At 47.5% G+C, this 19,751-nt stretch overlaps 1 protein-coding gene across 3 annotated transcripts in view; it reads left to right on the top strand.

Moving 5' to 3' along the window:
• The first annotated feature begins 213 nt into the window (after nt 1–213).
• The window catches only part of LOC129815736 (integrin alpha-7-like), a 95,045-nt gene continuing 75,507 nt past the window's right edge, over nt 214–19,751 (top strand). For all 3 annotated transcript variants that reach the window (XM_055869807.1, XM_055869806.1, XM_055869809.1), the window contains exon 1: nt 214–842. In XM_055869807.1, the coding sequence (XP_055725782.1) occupies nt 631–842 (212 nt within the window). In that variant the 5' untranslated portion in view covers nt 214–630. The remainder of the gene's footprint in view (nt 843–19,751) is intronic.

Raw genomic sequence — 19,751 nt, 5'->3', positions numbered from 1 at the left:
TTCTTTTCATTCTTTTCTGATTCAATTGGGTCCAAGTATCTTGACAACCTTGCCTGGTATTTTGGCAGCAGTCCCTTGAGTGTTGATGTCAGCTGAGAGAGAGAGAGAGAGAGAGAAAGGGCAGAAAGAGAGAGAGAGATTGAAAGAGTATGGGGAGGGGGGAGGAGTGAGCGGGCTATTCAAGGCACTTGTCCTCTGTCTCTCTCAGTCACACAGCAGAGGAGGGGGAGGTATACGCACACCACACACACACTCTCTCACACACAAGCTGGCTCACACAGCCACATTTTCTCAGGCTGCTCCGCAGACTGACAGCAGAAGACGTAGGAGGAGAGAACAGAAAGAGAGTGAGAAAAGGAAACAAGGGAAATATCAACCGAGCCAGAAGAGGAGAGTCAAGCAGCACTTATCCTTTTTCTTTCTCCAATCAGCATTAAATTAAACCACAGAGAATATAGAACTCTTTGTTAATCTGTAACTGAACAGAGGCTGCTCTGCTCTGTTCTGCTGAGAGGGACCTGTTCTGCTCTGCTCTGCTCTGCTGAGGGACCTGCTCTGTTCTGCTGAGGGACCTGCTCTGCTCTGCTGAGGGACCTGCTCTTCTGAAGGACCTGCTCATTCTCCAGGACTATGGCACCACATCTGAGACATGGATTCTCGGTCTCTCTTTCACAGCGCTGGGGTATTCTTCTCCATTCTCTCCTTCTCTCCGTCTATTTCCTGACTGTTGCAGGATTCAACCTGGATACTAGCATGACTCTGACCAAGGAGGGGGAGACCGGCAGCTTTTTTGGATTCTCATTAGCGCTTCACCAGCAACTCACACCAGAACCACACAGTTGGTAAGTCAGTGGCTAGCTGGCTACGTAGCATGTGTCTCTATCTGCGTGTGATTTTATGGGTACGCTAAGCCAAATGCTCTCTTCTGAAGCACTAACATAGGACCATACTGATTGAGTGGAGTTGAAACAGTTACTCTAGTCAGCATTTCTACATTGCACTGATTGTATTATGCAGTCCTTCGATTCAGTCATTCAGGTATTGATATAATTTAATCCATGATGATTTAGAAGCACTGAACTGGGAGTAGTAGTTTCATTGTGTGTGTGTGTGTGTGTGTGCGTGTGCAGAGGGCACCCTGTAGCTAATTTAATGGTCCCACTGCCATGTGATTTACAGTGAGTGGGATGGGGTGCAGGGTGAGACTGACAGTATAGCTGAATCAGCAGATAGATCAGGAGGAGAGAGGGAGAGGGAGAGGGGGAGAGGGGGAGAGAGGGAGAGAGAGAGAGAGAGAGAGAGAGAGAGGGGGCAGAGAGAGAGAGAGAGAGAGAGAGAGAGAGGGAGAGAGAGAGAGGGGGAGAGGGAGAGGGAGAGAGAGAGAGAGGGAGAGGGAGAGAGGGAGAGGGAGAGGGAGAGAAAGGGAGAGAGAGGGAGAGAGAGAGGGGGCAGAGGGAAAGAGCGGGCAAGAGAGAGGGGGCAGAGGGAGGAGAGTGAAAGAGGTAGAGAGGGAAAGAGGGAGTGAGAAAGGGAGAGGGTTAGAGAAAGAGAGAGGGAGGGAGAAGGGGGAGGGAGAGAGAGAGAGAGAGAGAGAGAGAGACAGGGAGAGGGATAGGGATGGGTTTTACTCACATTTTACTATTGCAGTTCAGGACAGATATGCAGTGGTAGTGTAGGGGTGGTGTGTGTGTGTGTGTGTTTGTGTTTGTGTGTGAGTGCATGCACGAGTGTGTGTGAGTGCGTGTGTGCATAATTGTACAGAACGTAGATCTGGAGTCGAGAAAGAGTGGTTTTACTAATGCAGTTTAGCAGTGGACAGACATGCTGCAGTAGTTTATGATGGTGTGTGTGACAGGAAGAGTAGTGGATTGTGTGTGTGGCAGGAGGAGTAGTGGATTGTGTGTGTGGCAGGAGAAGTAGTGGATTGTGTGTGTGTGGCAGGAGGAGTAGTGGATTGTGTGTGTGTGGCAGGAGGAGTAGTGGATTGTGTGTGTGGCAGGAGGAGTAGTGGATTGTGTGTGTGACAGGAAGAGTAGTGGATTGTGTGTGTGGCAGGAAGAGTAGTGGATTGTGTGTGTGTGGCAGGAGGAGAAGTGGATTGTGTGTGTGGCAGGAGGAGTAGTGGATTGTGTGTGTGGCTGGAGGAGTAGTGGATTGTGTGTGTGGCAGGAGGAGTAGTGGATTGTATGTGTGACAGGAAGAGTAGTGGATTGTGTGTGTGGCAGGAAGAGTAGTGGATTGTGTGTGTGTGGCAGGAGGAGTAGTGGATTGTGTGTGTGGCAGGAGGAGTAGTGGATTGTGTGTGTGGCAGGAAGAGTAGTGGATTGTGTGTGTGGCAGGAAGAGTAGTGGATTGTGTGTGTGGCAGGAGGAGTAGTGGATTGTGTGTGTGGCAGGAGGAGTAGTGGATTGTGTGTGTGTGACAGGAGGAGTAGTGGATTGTGTGTGTGGCAGGAGGAGTAGTGGATTGTGTGTGTGTGGCAGGAGGAGTAGTGGATTGTGTGTGTGTGTGGCAGGAGGAGTAGTGGATTGTGTGTGTGTGGCAGGAGGAGTAGTAGATTGTGTGTGTGTGACAGGAGGAGTAGTGGATTGTGTGTGTGACATGAAGAGTAGTGGATTGTGTGTGTGGCAGGAGGAGTAGTGGATTGTGTGTGTGGCAGAAAGAGTAGTGGATTGTGTGTGTGGCAGGAAGAGTAGTGGATTGTGTGTGTGTGGCAGGAGGAGTAGTGGATTGTGTGTGTGGCAGGAGGAGTAGTGGATTGTGTGTGTGGCAGGAGGAGTAGTGGATTGTGTGTGTGGCAGGAGGAGTAGTGGATTGTGTGTGTGGCAGAAGGAGTAGTGGATTGTGTGTGTGGCAGGAGGAGTAGTGGATTGTGTGTGTGGCAGGAGGAGTAGTGGATTGTGTGTGTGGCAGGAGGAGTAGTGGATTGTGTGTGTGGCAGGAGGAGTAGTGGATTGTGTGCGTGGCAGGAGGAGTAGTGGATTGTGTGTGTGGCAGGAGGAGTAGTGGATTGTGTGTGTGGCAGGAGGAGAAGTGGATTGTGTGTGGGGCAGGAAGAGTAGTGGATTGTGTGTGTGGCAGGAGGAGTAGTGGATTGTGTGTGTGACAGGAAGAGTAGTGGATTGTATGTGTGTGGCAGGAGGAGTAGTGGATTGTGTGTGTGTCTGGCAGGAGGAATAGTGGATTGTGTGTGTGTGGCAGGAGGAGTAGTGGATTGTATGTGTGACAGGAGGAATAGTGGATTGTGTGTGTGGCAGGAGGAGTAGTGGATTGTGTGTGTGACAGGAAGAGTAGTGGATTGTGTTTGTGGCAGGAAGAGTAGTGGATTGTGTGTGTGTGGCAGGAGGAGTAGTGGATTGTGTGTGTGGCAGGAGGAGTAGTGGATTTTGTGTGTGGCAGGAGGAGTAGTGGATTGTGTGTGTGTGTGGCAGGAGGAATAGTGGATTGTGTGTGTGTGGCAGGAGGAGTAGTGTATTGTGTGTGTGGCAGGAGGAGTAGTGGATTGTGTGTGTGGCAAGAGGAGTAGTGGAATGTGTGCGTGTGGCAGGAGGAGTAGTGGATTGTGTGTGTGTGGCAGGAGGAGTAGTGGATTGTGTGTGTGGCAGGAAGAGTAGTGGATTGTGTGTGTGGCAGGAGGAGTAGTGGATTGTGTGTGTGGCAGGAAGAGTAGTGGATTGTGTGTGTGGCAGGAGGAGTGGTGGATTGTGTGTGTGTGGCAGGAGGAGTAGTGGATTGTGTGTGTGGCAGGAGGAGTAGTGGATTGTGTGTGTGGCAGGAAGAGTAGTGGATTGTGTGTGTGTGGCAGGAGGAGTAGTGGATTGTGTGTTTGGCAGGAGGAGTAGTGGATTGTGTGTGTGGCAGGAGGAGTAGTGGATTGTGTGTGTGGCAGGAGGAGTAGTGGATTGTGTGTGTGGCAGGAGGAGTAGTGGATTGTATGTGTGACAGGAAGAGTAGTGGATTGTGTGTGTGGCAGGAAGAGTAGTGGATTGTGTGTGTGTTGCAGGAGGAGTAGTGGATTGTGTGTGTGGCAGGAAGAGTAGTGGATTGTGTGTGTGACAGGAAGAGTAGTGGATTGTATGTGTGTGGCAGGAGGAGTAGTGGATTGTGTGTGTGTGGCAGGAGGACTAGTGGATTGTGTGTGTGTGTGGCAGGAGGAGTAGTGGATTGTATGTGTGACAGGAGGAATAGTGGATTGTGTGTGTGGCAGGAGGAGTAGTGGATTGTGTGTGTGACAGGAAGAGTAGTGGATTGTGTGTGTGGCAGGAAGAGTAGTGGATTGTGTGTGTGGCAGGAGGAGTAGTGGATTGTGTGTGTGTGGCAGGAAGAGTAGTGGATTGTGTGTGTGGCAGGAGGAGTAGTGTATTGTGTGTGTGGCAGGAGGAGTAGTGGATTGTGTGTGTGGCAGGAGGAGTAGTGGATTGTGTGTGTGTGGCAGGAGGAATAGTGGATTGTGTGTGTGTGGCAGGAGGAGTAGTGGATTGTGTGTGTGGCAGGAAGAGTAGTGGATTGTGTGTGTGGCAGGAGGAGTAGTGGATTGTGTGTGTGGCAGGAAGAGTAGTGGATTGTGTGTGTGGCAGGAGGAGTAGTGGATTGTGTGTGTGTGGCAGGAGGAGTAGTGGATTGTGTGTGTGGCAGGAGGAGTAGTGGATTGTGTGTGTGGCAGGAGGAGTAGTGTATTGTGTGTGTGGCAGGAGGAGTAGTGGATTGTGTGTGTGGCAGGAGGAGTAGTGGATTGTGTGTGTGTGGCAGGAGGAATAGTGGATTGTGTGTGTGTGGCAGGAGGAGTAGTGGATTGTGTGTGTGGCAGGAAGAGTAGTGGATTGTGTGTGTGGCAGGAGGAGTAGTGGATTGTGTGTGTGGCAGGAAGAGTAGTGGATTGTGTGTGTGGCAGGAGGAGTAGTGGATTGTGTGTGTGTGGCAGGAGGAGTAGTGGATTGTGTGTGTGGCAGGAGGAGTAGTGGATTGTGTGTGTGGCAGGAAGATTAGTGGATTGTGTGTGTGGCAGGAGGAGTAGTGGATTGTGTGTGTGTGGCAGGAGGAGTAGTGGATTGTGTGTGTGGCAGGAGGAGTAGTGTATTGTGTGTGTGGCAGGAGGAGTAGTGGATTGTGTGTGTGGCAGGAGGAGTAGTGGATTGTGTGTGTGTGGCAGGAGGAGTAGTGGATTGTGTGTGTGGCAGGAAGAGTAGTGGACTGTGTGTGTGGCAGGAGGAGTAGTGGATTGTGTGTGTGGCAGGAACAGTAGTGGATTGTGTGTGTGGCAGGAGGAGTAGTGGATTGTGTGTGTGTGGCAGGAGGAGTAGTGGATTGTGTGTGTGGCAGGAGGAGTAGTGGATTGTGTGTGTGGCAGGAAGAGTAGTGGATTGTGTGTGTGTGGCAGGAGGAGTAGTGGATTGTGTGTGTGGCAGGAGGAGTAGTGGATTGTGTGTGTGTGGCAGGAGGAGTAGTGGATTGTGTGTGTGGCAGGAGGAGTAGTGGATTGTATGTGTGACAGGAAGAGTAGTGGATTGTGTGTGGCAGGAAGAGTAGTGGATTGTGTGTGTGTGGCAGGAGGAGTAGTGGATTGTGTGTGTGGCAGGAGGAGGAGTGGATTGTGTGTGTGGCAGGAAGAGTAGTGGATTGTGTGTGTGGCAGGAAGAGTAGTGGATTGTGTGTGTGGCAGGAGGAGTAGTGGATTGTGTGTGTGGCAGGAGGAGTAGTGGATTGTGTGTGTGGCAGGAGGAGTAGTGGATTGTGTGTGTGGCAGGAGGAGTAGTGGATTGTATGTGTGACAGGAAGAGTAGTGGATTGTGTGTGGCAGGAAGAGTAGTGGATTGTGTGTGTGTGGCAGGAGGAGTAGTGGATTGTGTGTGTGGCAGGAGGAGTAGTGGATTGTGTGTGTGGCAGGAAGAGTAGTGGATTGTGTGTGTGGCAGGAAGAGTAGTGGATTGTGTGTGTGGCAGGAGGAGTAGTGGATTGTGTGTGTGGCAGGAGGAGTGGTGGATTGTGTGTGTGTGGCAGGAGGAGTAGTGGATTGTGTGTGTGGCAGGAGGAGTAGTGGATTGTGTGTGTGTGGCAGGAGGAGTAGTGGATTGTGTGTGTGTGGCAGGAGGAGTAGTGGATTGTGTGTGTGTGGCAGGAGGAGTAGTGGATTGTGTGTGTGTGACAGGAGGAGTAGTGGATTGTGTGTGTGGCAGGAGGAGTAGTGGATTGTGTGTGTGTGGCAGGAGGAGTAGTGGATTGTGTGTGTGGCAGGAGGAGTAGTGGATTGTGTGTGTGGCAGGAAGAGTAGTGGATTGTGTGTGTGGCAGGAGGAGTAGTGGATTGTGTGTGTGGCAGGAGGAGTAGTGGATTGTGTGTGTGTGGCAGGAGGAGTAGTGGATTGTGTGTGTGTGGCAGGAGGAGTAGTGGATTGTGTGTGTGTGGCAGGAGGAGTAGTGGATTGTGTGTGTGTGGCAGGAGGAGTAGTGGATTGTGTGTGTGTGACAGGAGGAGTAGTGGATTGTGTGTGTGGCAGGAGGAGTAGTGGATTGTGTGTGTGTGGCAGGAATAGTAGTGGATTGTGTGTGTGGCAGGAGGAGTAGTGGATTGTGTGTGTGGCAGGAAGAGTAGTGGATTGTGTGTGTGGCAGGAGGAGTAGTGGATTGTGTGTGTGGCAGGAGGAGTAGTGGATTGTGTGTGTGTGGCAGGAGGAGTAGTGGATTGTGTGTGTGTGGCAGGAGGAGTAGTGGATTGTGTGTGTGTGGCAGGAGGAGTAGTGGATTGTGTGTGTGTGAAAGGAGGAGTAGTGGATTGTGTGTGTGGCAGGAGGAGTAGTGGATTGTGTGTGGTTGGCAGGAGGAGTAGTGGATTGTGTGTGTGTGTGGCAGGAAGAGTAGTGGATTGTGTGTGTGACAGGAAGAGTAATGGATTGTGTGTGTGGCAGGAGGAGTAGTGGATTGTGTGTGTGACAGGAAGAGTAGTGGATTGTGTGTGTGGCAGGAAGAGTAGTGGATTGTGTGTGTGTGGCAGGAGGAGTAGTGGATTGTGTGTGTGGCAGGAGGAGTAGTGGATTGTGTGTGTGGCAGGAGGAGTAGTGGATTGTGTGTGTGGCAGGAGGAGTAGTGGATTGTGTGTGTGGCAGAAGGAGTAGTGGATTGTGTGTGTGGCAGGAGGAGTAGTGGATTGTGTGTGTGGCAGGAGGAGTAGTGGATTGTGTGTGTGGCAGGAGGAGTAGTGGATTGTGTGTGTGGCAGGAGGAGTAGTGGATTGTGTGCGTGGCAGGAGGAGTAGTGGATTGTGTGTGTGGCAGGAGGAGTAGTGGATTGTGTGTGTGGCAGGAGGAGTAGTGGATTGTGTGTGTGGCAGGAAGAGTAGTGGATTGTGTGTGTGGCAGGAGGAGTAGTGGATTGTGTGTGTGAAAGGAAGAGTAGTGGATTGTATGTGTGTGGCAGGAGGAGTAGTGGATTGTGTGTGTGTGTGGCAGGAGGAATAGTGGATTGTGTGTGTGTGGCAGGAGGAGTAGTGGATTGTATGTGTAACAGGAGGAATAGTGGATTGTGTGTGTGGCAGGAGGAGTAGTGGATTGTGTGTGTGACAGGAAGAGTAGTGGATTGTGTTTGTGGCAGGAAGAGTAGTGGATTGTGTGTGTGTGGCAGGAGGAGTAGTGGATTGTGTGTGTGGCAGGAGGAGTAGTGGATTTTGTGTGTGGCAGGAGGAGTAGTGGATTGTGTGTGTGTGGCAGGAGGAATAGTGGATTGTGTGTGTGTGGCAGGAGGAGTAGTGTATTGTGTGTGTGGCAGGAGGAGTAGTGGATTGTGTGTGTGGCAGGAGGAGTAGTGGATTGTGTGTGTGTGGCAGGAGGAATAGTGGATTGTGTGTGTGGCAGGAAGAGTAGTGGATTGTGTGTGTGTGGCAGGAGGAGTAGTGGATTGTGTGTGTGGCAGGAGGAGTAGTGGATTGTGTGTGTGGCAGGAGGAGTAGTGGATTGTGTGTGTGGCAGGAGGAGTAGTGGATTGTATGTGTGACAGGAAGAGTAGTGGATTGTGTGTGTGGCAGGAAGAGTAGTGGATTGTGTGTGTGTGGCAGGAGGAGTAGTGGATTGTGTGTGTGGCAGGAAGAGTAGTGGATTGTGTGTGTGGCAGGAGGAGTAGTGGATTGTGTGTGTGACAGGAAGAGTAGTGGATTGTATGTGTGTGGCAGGAGGAGTAGTGGATTGTGTGTGTGTGTGTGGCAGGAGGAGTAGTGGATTGTGTGTGTGTGGCAGGAGGAGTAGTGGATTGTATGTGTGACAGGAGGAATAGTGGATTGTGTGTGTGGCAGGAGGAGTAGTGGATTGTGTGTGTGTGGCAGGAGGAGTAGTGGATTGTGTGTGTGGTAGGAAGAGTAGTGGATTGTGTGTGTGGCAGGAGGAGTAGTGGATTGTGTGTGTGGCAGGAACAGTAGTGGATTGTGTGTGTGGCAGGAGGAGTAGTGGATTGTGTGTGTGTGGCAGGAGGAGTAGTGGATTGTGTGTGTGGCAGGAGGAGTAGTGGATTGTGTGTGTGGCAGGAAGAGTAGTGGATTGTGTGTGTGTGGCAGGAGGAGTAGTGGATTGTGTGTGTGGCAGGAGGAGTAGTGGATTGTGTGTGTGGCAGGAGGAGTAGTGGATTGTGTGTGTGGCAGGAGGAGTAGTGGATTGTATGTGTGACAGGAAGAGTAGTGGATTGTGTGTGTGGCAGGAAGAGTAGTGGATTGTGTGTGTGTGGCAGGAGGAGTAGTGGATTGTGTCTGTGGCAGGAGGAGTAGTGGATTGTGTGTGTGGCAGGAGGAGTAGTGGATTGTGTGTGTGTGGCAGGAGGGGTAGTGGATTGTGTGTGTGTGGCAGGAGGAGTAGTGGATAGTGTGTGTGTGGCAGGAAGAGTAGTAGATTGTGTGTGTGGCAGGAGGAGTAGTGGATTGTGTGTGTGGCAGGAGGAGTGGTGGATTGTGTGTGTGTGGCAGGAGGAGTAGTGGATTGTGTGTGTGGCAGGAGGAGTAGTGGATTGTGTGTGTGGCAGGAGGAGTGGTGGATTGTGTGTGTGTGGCAGGAGGAGTAGTGGATTGTGTGTGTGGCAGGAGGAGTAGTGGATTGTGTGTGTGTGGCAGGAGGAGTAGTGGATTGTGTGTGTGTGGCAGGAGGAGTAGTGGATTGTGTGTGTGTGGCAGGAGGAGTAGTGGATTGTGTGTGTGTGACAGGAGGAGTAGTGGATTGTGTGTGTGGCAGGAGGAGTAGTGGATTGTGTGTGTGTGGCAGGAGGAGTAGTGGATTGTGTGTGTGGCAGGAGGAGTAGTGGATTGTGTGTGTGGCAGGAAGAGTAGTGGATTGTGTGTGTGGCAGGAGGAGTAGTGGATTGTGTGTGTGGCAGGAGGAGTAGTGGATTGTGTGTGTGTGGCAGGAGGAGTAGTGGATTGTGTGTGTGTGGCAGGAGGAGTAGTGGATTGTGTGTGTGTGGCAGGAGGAGTAGTGGATTGTGTGTGTGTGGCAGGAGGAGTAGTGGATTGTGTGTGTGTGACAGGAGGAGTAGTGGATTGTGTGTGTGGCAGGAGGAGTAGTGGATTGTGTGTGTGTGGCAGGAATAGTAGTGGATTGTGTGTGTGGCAGGAGGAGTAGTGGATTGTGTGTGTGGCAGGAAGAGTAGTGGATTGTGTGTGTGGCAGGAGGAGTAGTGGATTGTGTGTGTGGCAGGAGGAGTAGTGGATTGTGTGTGTGTGGCAGGAGGAGTAGTGGATTGTGTGTGTGTGGCAGGAGGAGTAGTGGATTGTGTGTGTGTGGCAGGAGGAGTAGTGGATTGTGTGTGTGTGAAAGGAGGAGTAGTGGATTGTGTGTGTGGCAGGAGGAGTAGTGGATTGTGTGTGGTTGGCAGGAGGAGTAGTGGATTGTGTGTGTGTGTGGCAGGAAGAGTAGTGGATTGTGTGTGTGACAGGAAGAGTAATGGATTGTGTGTGTGGCAGGAGGAGTAGTGGATTGTGTGTGTGACAGGAAGAGTAGTGGATTGTGTGTGTGGCAGGAAGAGTAGTGGATTGTGTGTGTGTGGCAGGAGGAGTAGTGGATTGTGTGTGTGGCAGGAGGAGTAGTGGATTGTGTGTGTGGCAGGAGGAGTAGTGGATTGTGTGTGTGGCAGGAGGAGTAGTGGATTGTGTGTGTGGCAGAAGGAGTAGTGGATTGTGTGTGTGGCAGGAGGAGTAGTGGATTGTGTGTGTGGCAGGAGGAGTAGTGGATTGTGTGTGTGGCAGGAGGAGTAGTGGATTGTGTGTGTGGCAGGAGGAGTAGTGGATTGTGTGCGTGGCAGGAGGAGTAGTGGATTGTGTGTGTGGCAGGAGGAGTAGTGGATTGTGTGTGTGGCAGGAGGAGTAGTGGATTGTGTGTGTGGCAGGAAGAGTAGTGGATTGTGTGTGTGGCAGGAGGAGTAGTGGATTGTGTGTGTGAAAGGAAGAGTAGTGGATTGTATGTGTGTGGCAGGAGGAGTAGTGGATTGTGTGTGTGTGTGGCAGGAGGAATAGTGGATTGTGTGTGTGTGGCAGGAGGAGTAGTGGATTGTATGTGTAACAGGAGGAATAGTGGATTGTGTGTGTGGCAGGAGGAGTAGTGGATTGTGTGTGTGACAGGAAGAGTAGTGGATTGTGTTTGTGGCAGGAAGAGTAGTGGATTGTGTGTGTGTGGCAGGAGGAGTAGTGGATTGTGTGTGTGGCAGGAGGAGTAGTGGATTTTGTGTGTGGCAGGAGGAGTAGTGGATTGTGTGTGTGTGGCAGGAGGAATAGTGGATTGTGTGTGTGTGGCAGGAGGAGTAGTGTATTGTGTGTGTGGCAGGAGGAGTAGTGGATTGTGTGTGTGGCAGGAGGAGTAGTGGATTGTGTGTGTGTGGCAGGAGGAATAGTGGATTGTGTGTGTGGCAGGAAGAGTAGTGGATTGTGTGTGTGTGGCAGGAGGAGTAGTGGATTGTGTGTGTGGCAGGAGGAGTAGTGGATTGTGTGTGTGGCAGGAGGAGTAGTGGATTGTGTGTGTGGCAGGAGGAGTAGTGGATTGTATGTGTGACAGGAAGAGTAGTGGATTGTGTGTGTGGCAGGAAGAGTAGTGGATTGTGTGTGTGTGGCAGGAGGAGTAGTGGATTGTGTGTGTGGCAGGAAGAGTAGTGGATTGTGTGTGTGGCAGGAGGAGTAGTGGATTGTGTGTGTGACAGGAAGAGTAGTGGATTGTATGTGTGTGGCAGGAGGAGTAGTGGATTGTGTGTGTGTGTGTGGCAGGAGGAGTAGTGGATTGTGTGTGTGTGGCAGGAGGAGTAGTGGATTGTATGTGTGACAGGAGGAATAGTGGATTGTGTGTGTGGCAGGAGGAGTAGTGGATTGTGTGTGTGTGGCAGGAGGAGTAGTGGATTGTGTGTGTGGTAGGAAGAGTAGTGGATTGTGTGTGTGGCAGGAGGAGTAGTGGATTGTGTGTGTGGCAGGAACAGTAGTGGATTGTGTGTGTGGCAGGAGGAGTAGTGGATTGTGTGTGTGTGGCAGGAGGAGTAGTGGATTGTGTGTGTGGCAGGAGGAGTAGTGGATTGTGTGTGTGGCAGGAAGAGTAGTGGATTGTGTGTGTGTGGCAGGAGGAGTAGTGGATTGTGTGTGTGGCAGGAGGAGTAGTGGATTGTGTGTGTGGCAGGAGGAGTAGTGGATTGTGTGTGTGGCAGGAGGAGTAGTGGATTGTATGTGTGACAGGAAGAGTAGTGGATTGTGTGTGTGGCAGGAAGAGTAGTGGATTGTGTGTGTGTGGCAGGAGGAGTAGTGGATTGTGTCTGTGGCAGGAGGAGTAGTGGATTGTGTGTGTGGCAGGAGGAGTAGTGGATTGTGTGTGTGTGGCAGGAGGGGTAGTGGATTGTGTGTGTGTGGCAGGAGGAGTAGTGGATAGTGTGTGTGTGGCAGGAAGAGTAGTAGATTGTGTGTGTGGCAGGAGGAGTAGTGGATTGTGTGTGTGGCAGGAGGAGTAGTGGATTGTGTGTGTGACAGGAAGAGTAGTGGATTGTGTGTGTGACAGGAAGAGTAGTGGATTGTGTGTGACAACTGCTGCTGTTTGTAATTGGTGTCCCTAGAACACTATAAGACAGCAGCACATCCGAGTCGGCTCTGCCTTAAATGTTTACGTGTCTCACGGTGTCTTTCTGCAAAGGAAGGAAGTAGTCTTATTTCTCTGTTCTGCACTATCACAGCTATAAAATGAAGCAATCTTTAGAATGAGTCATTCATTACATTAATTACTTGCAATTGGTGTTCAGTATAGTTACTCATGTTATACCTCCAGTATTCTTCCCGTTGTATTTGCAAGAGCTGATCAATCATTCCAGTTCCTTGCTGGTTGTAATTATTATATCATGCAAACTGTTTGAGTGGCCTTTTTTTCCCAGTGTCTTCTGTTTTCTCAGTAGATTTAACCTGTTGGGGATGGGGGCGCTGTTTAGACTATTTATGCTAATGTGGCTAATTTTTTAAACGGCTTCCCACAAAATCCTTGATCGTACAATATGCATATTATTATTATTATTGGATAGAAAACAGTCTATAGTTTCTATAGGAGTTGAAATTTTGTCTCTAAGTGGAACAGAGCCCATTCTACAGCAATTTCCCTGACATGGAGTCAGATTTGAGAAACGTTGGCCACTTTTCTGAAGTCATTTAAACGGGCACTGTCGTTGCTATGACTATACGGACACTTCTTACGTCTTCCCCTGGATGCCTTTACGTGATGACGATTCCAACGGGCTCGATTGCTCGTTCACAGGCACTACAAATGAAAAAAACCTTTAGCTAGCAAGTCTTTTCTTGCTGCGTAACGCGCGTGGAAGACACCGACCCTCTCCTGTTCCAAGCATTAGTTTAGCCTGTTATATTTCTCCGGTCATCTTTTCACTCGTTATAGGAGTTACAAACATCACAAAGTAGTTAATTTAAAGCGTTTTATAGCAATTTATATCCGTTTAGTGCGATTTTGGGACATTTATTTTTGCAACGATGTGAAAAGTTGGGAACGCTTTTCAGTTCATCCCGAACGTAGTTGACATTTCCACATGGCAAGAGGACAGCTTTCCACCAAAAGACGATTTCTCCCAAGAAAGGATCCTTTGCCCAAGATACTGATGGAAGAACAGCTCAAGGTAGGACATTTTTATTATGATAAATCGTGTTTCTGTCGAAACATTTTAGTGGCTTAGGACGCCATGTTTTTTGACGTAGCTTCGCTTGGCGCAAACTGTATTGAAAAGTAAGGATAAATTAAAAAATGTAATAACGCAATTGTATTAAGAATTAAATTGTCTATCAATCCCTGTCCACCCTATATTTTTTAGTCACGTTTATGAGTATTTATGTATAAGAGTAGATCACTGTCTAAGTGGCGCAAGGACGTTTTCTTTACCAGCTTGTCTACATTTCACATTGTCTAACCATGATTTTGGTGGCTAAATATAAACATTTTCGATCAAACTGTATATGCATGTTGTAATGTGATGTTACAGGAGTGTCATCGGAAGAATTCTGAGAAGGTTAGTGAAAAAATTAATATCTTTTGGCGATGTTGACTTTTATCGCTCACTTTGGCTAGAATCAATGCTGGGCTGCTATGTGCTATGTGCTACGCTAATATAACGATTTATTGTGTTTTCGCTGTAAGACACTTAGAAAATCTGAAATATTGTCTGTATTCACAGGATCTGTGTCTTTCGATTCGTGTATGCTGTGTATTTTTACGAAATGTTTGATGATTAGTAGTTAGGTAAACACGTTGCTCATTGTAATTATTCTAGTCCATTTGTGATGGTGGGTGCAATTGTAAACTATGCCATATACCTGAAATATGCACTTTTTTCTAACAAAACCTATCCCATACCATAAATATGTTATCAGACTGTCATCTAATGAGTTTTTTTGTTGGTTAGGGGCTATAAATATCTTAGTTTAGCCGAATTGGTGATGGCTACTGGTGTTGGTGGACAAATAAAAGATGGTGGAATATGCTAATGTGTTTTTAGGTAATAGATGTACATCTTTACATATTGTGTCTTCCCTGTAAAACATTTTAAAAATCGGAAATGTTGACTGGATTCATAAGATCTGTGTCTTTCATTAGCTGTATTGGACTTTAATGTGTGAAAGTTAAATATTTTAAAAAAATATTTTTTTTGAATTTCGCGGCACTGGTTTTTCAGTGGGGGGGGGGGGGGGTGTGCCGCTAGCGCCACGCTGATCCTAGACAGGCTAAACAGTCTGGTGTTTGTAGTCACTGTTCATTTACTAGAACCTGTCCACATTAAAATATACAGACAAGAAGTACATTTTGTAGGTGTTGCTCTTCCATCAGTAGAGCTGACTCTGAACAAGAGACTTGGTACTCTTGTACGTGTTGAAGGCAGTGTTAATTTACTACAGGTCCTGTTTAGAAGGTCCGTGTTTAGCAGCCGGACGCTTATTTTACTCTTAGTGGAGCCGACCTGTCGGCCAGCACGCCATGAGGACCGTTAGAGGGATAACGTCAGCCAAACGTCAGCACTCACAGACAGTGGCGGGAAGCCAGGATCCCGGCAGGCTTCGGTCATCGAGTGTCGTCCCCACCGGACGGCACCGCCACTTATTGGCCAATAGCATCTCTTTCCTGGACCTTATTTTAACCATTATTTCATGGTGAGCTGATATGCTGTGAATCTTCCTTGAATGTTATGAGCTAGCAACCCTGGTGCCAGTAGTTAAGTTTAGGAAGCAACCCTGTTGATGCCAGTAACTGTGCCATCACCATGTGCTCACCCCGAGATCACCATGTGCTCACCATGTGCTCACCCCGAGATCACCATGTGCTCACCCCGCTCTTGTTTACACTCACTGAACAGTATCTTTTTGAGGTATTTGATTAAGCACCAGAATCATACTTTTTGGTAAACCTTATTTGAAAGTAGGTGCACATGTTACTATGTTACCAAGGCATAAGATCCTTTACATCAGCGATTCTCAACTGGTGGGTCGCAACCAAAGTTTGGGTCGCGGGAGGTTTTGAGTTTGAGTCATGGGTGTCTGAGTAAAAATAGTAATAATAATAATAATGTATGCAGAAATACTCCAGTCTGAACTCAAATGACTTTAAAACAAGTAGAAAGTGTGTAGACATGATAATACATGACATTTAAAAAATAAACAATAATAATTATCTCTGAAAATGTTTTTTTCAATCACAGTATTTTCAATATAGAGCTATTAGTATTACTACTTTGGTTGTTCTCTAGTCTCAAGACAGTGAGTTTATTAACATTCTTCATATGGGCAAAATTGTATTATTGTTAATCAAAGACGTGGGAATGTTGTTCTCTTGTCATATAGGGACATATAACTTGCTATATTGTATTTACCTCGCCACCATGGCCTTTTTTTTGCCTTTACTTCCCTTTTCTCACCTCATTTGCTCACATTGTATATAGACTTATTTTTCTACTGTATTATTGACTGTATGTTTTGTTTATTCCATGTGTAACTCTGTGTTGTTGTATGTGTCGAACTGCTTTGCTTTATCTTGGCCAGGTCGCAGTTGCAAATGAGAACTTGTTCTCAACTAGCCTACCTGGTTAAATATAGGTGATATATATATATATATAGAATTCCTTTACTGTATATATATGCTACAAATAGAGTTTTCCAGATTGTATTTTGACTATTATTTTTTCCGCGATGCAAAATATTGGATCGGAACTGAGACAACCTGGTTCAATTTGTGTCCCGAGGCAAAACCAGTTGAGAACCAATGCTGTACAGAACTTTGACTACATCCAGAACTGGTATCAGAAGTGTCTTTTGTGTGGAACCTTTCATCAGAAGAGGTGCCAAACATGATTAGCCTCAAGCTTGAAGCTTAGTAATTAGATGCTATTGACTCATTGAGTTTTTGTGTTACAGACAGGTTTGGGTTTCAGTGGGTATATGGCATTGTGTTCTTAGCCAGGCTCCAGTAGATTCTGTCCCGAGCCAGTTGAGTCTCTTGATACCCAACAGTCCTACACTGGATATAGTTGCTTTGTCACTCTTCATTCTGAGTCATTGTCAACACTGTCAAATTATTTTATATTCTATTATAGATCCAGTGACTCGTAACCTTTACATTTTCTGATGTCGTTGGCATGCCTACTAGAATATAAAATATTAATCTAGGTCTATACTGCACGCGGTTTACACACACACACACACACACACACACACACACACACACACACACACACACACACACACACACACACACACACACACACACACACACACACACACACACACACACACACACACCTTGTTCTGCTAGTCAAGTAGATGAGATGGTCTGGCGTGTGTGTGTACATGCTTGTGTACATATAGATAGTCTAGGCCACAGGAGATTGGTAGCACCTTAATTGGGGAGGACGGGCTCTGGGTTATGGCTGGAGCGGAATCGGTGGAATGGTATCAAATACATGGTTCCCATGTGCCTGGTGCCATTCCATTCGCTCCGTTCCAGCCATTATTATGAGCCCTTCTCCCCTCAGCAGCCACTGGTCGAGGCATGTGTGTAGTGGCTGCTGCTGGTGTTATGTGTCTGTTTATACTGGTATGAGAGGGGGATCCTGTAATAGCCCTTTGCTTGATGGAAAAGACCTCTCCATTGGCCAATTTGCCTCAGTAGGTCTGATCGGCCATCTTGCTTTTTTTTTTATACGTAAATGTGAAAATGATGTCCTAAGAAGTAGGTAGGCACTGCATAAGACAGATGCTTTAGTATTAACTGTGTGGTGAGGTTTTAGCAATATTGTTTATTTACTTTAGGTACCATTGTCTTTAGAAGGATGTCATCCAGTAGCTTATAATACTTTTCTATATATTTTGTACTTCATCAATATTTAACTTGGTAGTCAGTTAAGAACAAATTCTTATTTACAATGACGGCCTAGGAACAGTGGGTTAACTGCCTTGTTCAGTGGCAGAACGACAGATGTTAACCTTGTCAGCTCGGGGATTCAATCTAGCAACTTTTCGGTTACTGGACCAACGCTCTAACCACTAGGCTACCTGCCGCCCGCTATGTTGGTCTTGTGGTTTTTCATGAGGGCTTTCTCCTCTGCTGTCTGTGTGATTGGGGGGGGAAGAGTCACTGACCTCTGTAATGCAGGTCACACATCATGCTATAAGCTCTATATCAGTCCCCTGGAAGATTTTTATTTTTTTATTTTTTTTATTTTACCGTTATTTTACCAGGTAAGTTGACTGAGAACACGTTCTCATTTGCAGCAACGACCTGGGGAATAGTTACAGGGGAGAGGAGAGGGATGAATGAGCCAATTGTAAACTGATAAGATGTCTATTATTCCGGTATTGTCTTCTCCTGGTCAACTGGAAGCCAAGACATACAGTAGGTTTTGAGTCAACTGAGTATTTTTGTTAGCCTACTCTCAATTTTTAATCTGTAAACATTGAGGGATGGTTTCCCAGACACAAATTACACCTTGTCCTGGACCAATTAAATCTATTGACCGTGTTTTGTGGTTTAGAATTAGGCTTAATCTGTTTCCAGGAAAACAGTCCTACAGTAAATCTCTCACTACCTGGGAAGCTTCTGTATGTGAATGTGTCCCTGGTCGTTTTTAAAGTGTCTTCCCTACTGGTAGACTGGTTGACTGTATGTGTCCCTGGTCGTTTTTAAAGTGTCTTCCCTACTGGTAGACTGGTTGACTGGTTGACTGTATGTGTCCCTGGTCGTTTTTAAAGTGTCTTCCCTACTGGTAGACTGGTTGACTGTATGTGTCCCTGGTCGTTTTTAAAGTGTCTTCCCTACTGGTAGACTGGTTGACTGGTTGACTGTATGTGTCCCTGGTCGTTTTTAAAGTGTCTTCCCTACTGGTAGACTGGTTGACTGTATGTGTCCCTGGTCGTTTAAGGTGTCTTCCCTACTGGTAGACTGGTTGACTGTATGTGTCCCTGGTCGTTTTTAAAGTGTCTTCCCTACTGGTAGACTGGTTGACTGGTTGACTGTATGTGTCCCTGGTCGTTTTTAAAGTGTCTTCCCTACTGGTAGACTGGTTGACTGTATGTGTCCCTGGTCGTTTTTAAAGTGTCTTCCCTACTGGTAGACTGGTTGACTGTATGTGTCCCTGGTCGTTTTTAAAGTGTCTTCCCTACTGGTAGACTGGTTGACTGGTTGACTGTATGTGTCCCTGGTCGTTTTTAAAGTGTCTTCCCTACTGGTAGACTGGTTGACTGTATGTGTCACTGGTCGTTTTTAAAGTGTCTTCCCTACTGGTAGACTGGTTGACTGTATGTGTCCCTGGTCGTTTTTAAAGTGTCTTCCCTACTGGTAGACTGGTTGACTGTATGTGTCCCTGGTCGTTTTTAAAGTGTCTTCCCTACTGGTAGACTGGTTGACTGGTTGACTGTATGTGTCCCTGGTCGTTTTTAAAGTGTCTTCCCTACTGGTAGACTGGTTGACTGTATGTGTCCCTGGCCGTTTTTAAAGTGTCTTCCCTACTGGTAGACTGGTTGACTGTATGTGTCCCTGGTCGTTTTTAAAGTGTCTTCCCTACTGGTAGACTGGTTGACTGTATGTGTCCCTGGTCGTTTTTAAGGTGTCTTCCCTACTGGTAGACTGGTTGACTGTATGTGTCCCTGGTCGTTTTTAAAGTGTCTTCCCTACTGGTAGACTGGTTGACTGTATGTGTCCCTGGTCGTTTTTAAAGTGTCTTCCCTACTGGTAGACTGGTTGACTGGTTGACTGTATGTGTCCCTGATCGTTTTTAAAGTGTCTTCCCTACTGGTAGACTGGTTGACTGTATGTGTCCCTGATCGTTTTAAAGTGTCTTCCCTAAATGGTTGACTGGTTGACTGTATGTGTCCCTGGTCGTTTTTAAAGTGTCTTCCCTACTGGTAGACTGGTTGACTGTATGTGTCCCTGGTCGTTTTTAAAGTGTCTTCCCTACTGGTAGACTGGTTGACTGGTTGACTGTATGTGTCCCTGGTCGTTTTTAAAGTGTCTTCCCTACTGGTAGACTGGTTGACTGTATGTGTCCCTGGTCGTTTAAGGTGTCTTCCCTACTGGTAGACTGGTTGACTGTATGTGTCCCTGGTCGTTTTTAAAGTGTCTTCCCTACTGGTAGACTGGTTGACTGGTTGACTGTATGTGTCCCTGGTCGTTTTTAAAGTGTCTTCCCTACTGGTAGACTGGTTGACTGTATGTGTCCCTGGTCGTTTTTAAAGTGTCTTCCCTACTGGTAGACTGGTTGACTGTATGTGTCCCTGGTCGTTTTTAAAGTGTCTTCCCTACTGGTAGACTGGTTGACTGGTTGACTGTATGTGTCCCTGGTCGTTTTTAAAGTGTCTTCCCTACTGGTAGACTGGTTGACTGTATGTGTCACTGGTCGTTTTTAAAGTGTCTTCCCTACTGGTAGACTGGTTGACTGTATGTGTCCCTGGTCGTTTTTAAAGTGTCTTCCCTACTGGTAGACTGGTTGACTGTATGTGTCCCTGGTCGTTTTTAAAGTGTCTTCCCTACTGGTAGACTGGTTGACTGGTTGACTGTATGTGTCCCTGGTCGTTTTTAAAGTGTCTTCCCTACTGGTAGACTGGTTGACTGTATGTGTCCCTGGCCGTTTTTAAAGTGTCTTCCCTACTGGTAGACTGGTTGACTGTATGTGTCCCTGGTCGTTTTTAAAGTGTCTTCCCTACTGGTAGACTGGTTGACTGTATGTGTCCCTGGTCGTTTTTAAGGTGTCTTCCGTACTGGTAGACTGGTTGACTGTATGTGTCCCTGG

Source organism: Salvelinus fontinalis, chromosome 18, assembly GCF_029448725.1.
Source record: "Salvelinus fontinalis isolate EN_2023a chromosome 18, ASM2944872v1, whole genome shotgun sequence".
NCBI classification, from domain to species: Eukaryota; Metazoa; Chordata; class Actinopteri; order Salmoniformes; family Salmonidae; genus Salvelinus; species Salvelinus fontinalis.
This window is presented reverse-complemented; position numbering and strand designations above follow the sequence as displayed.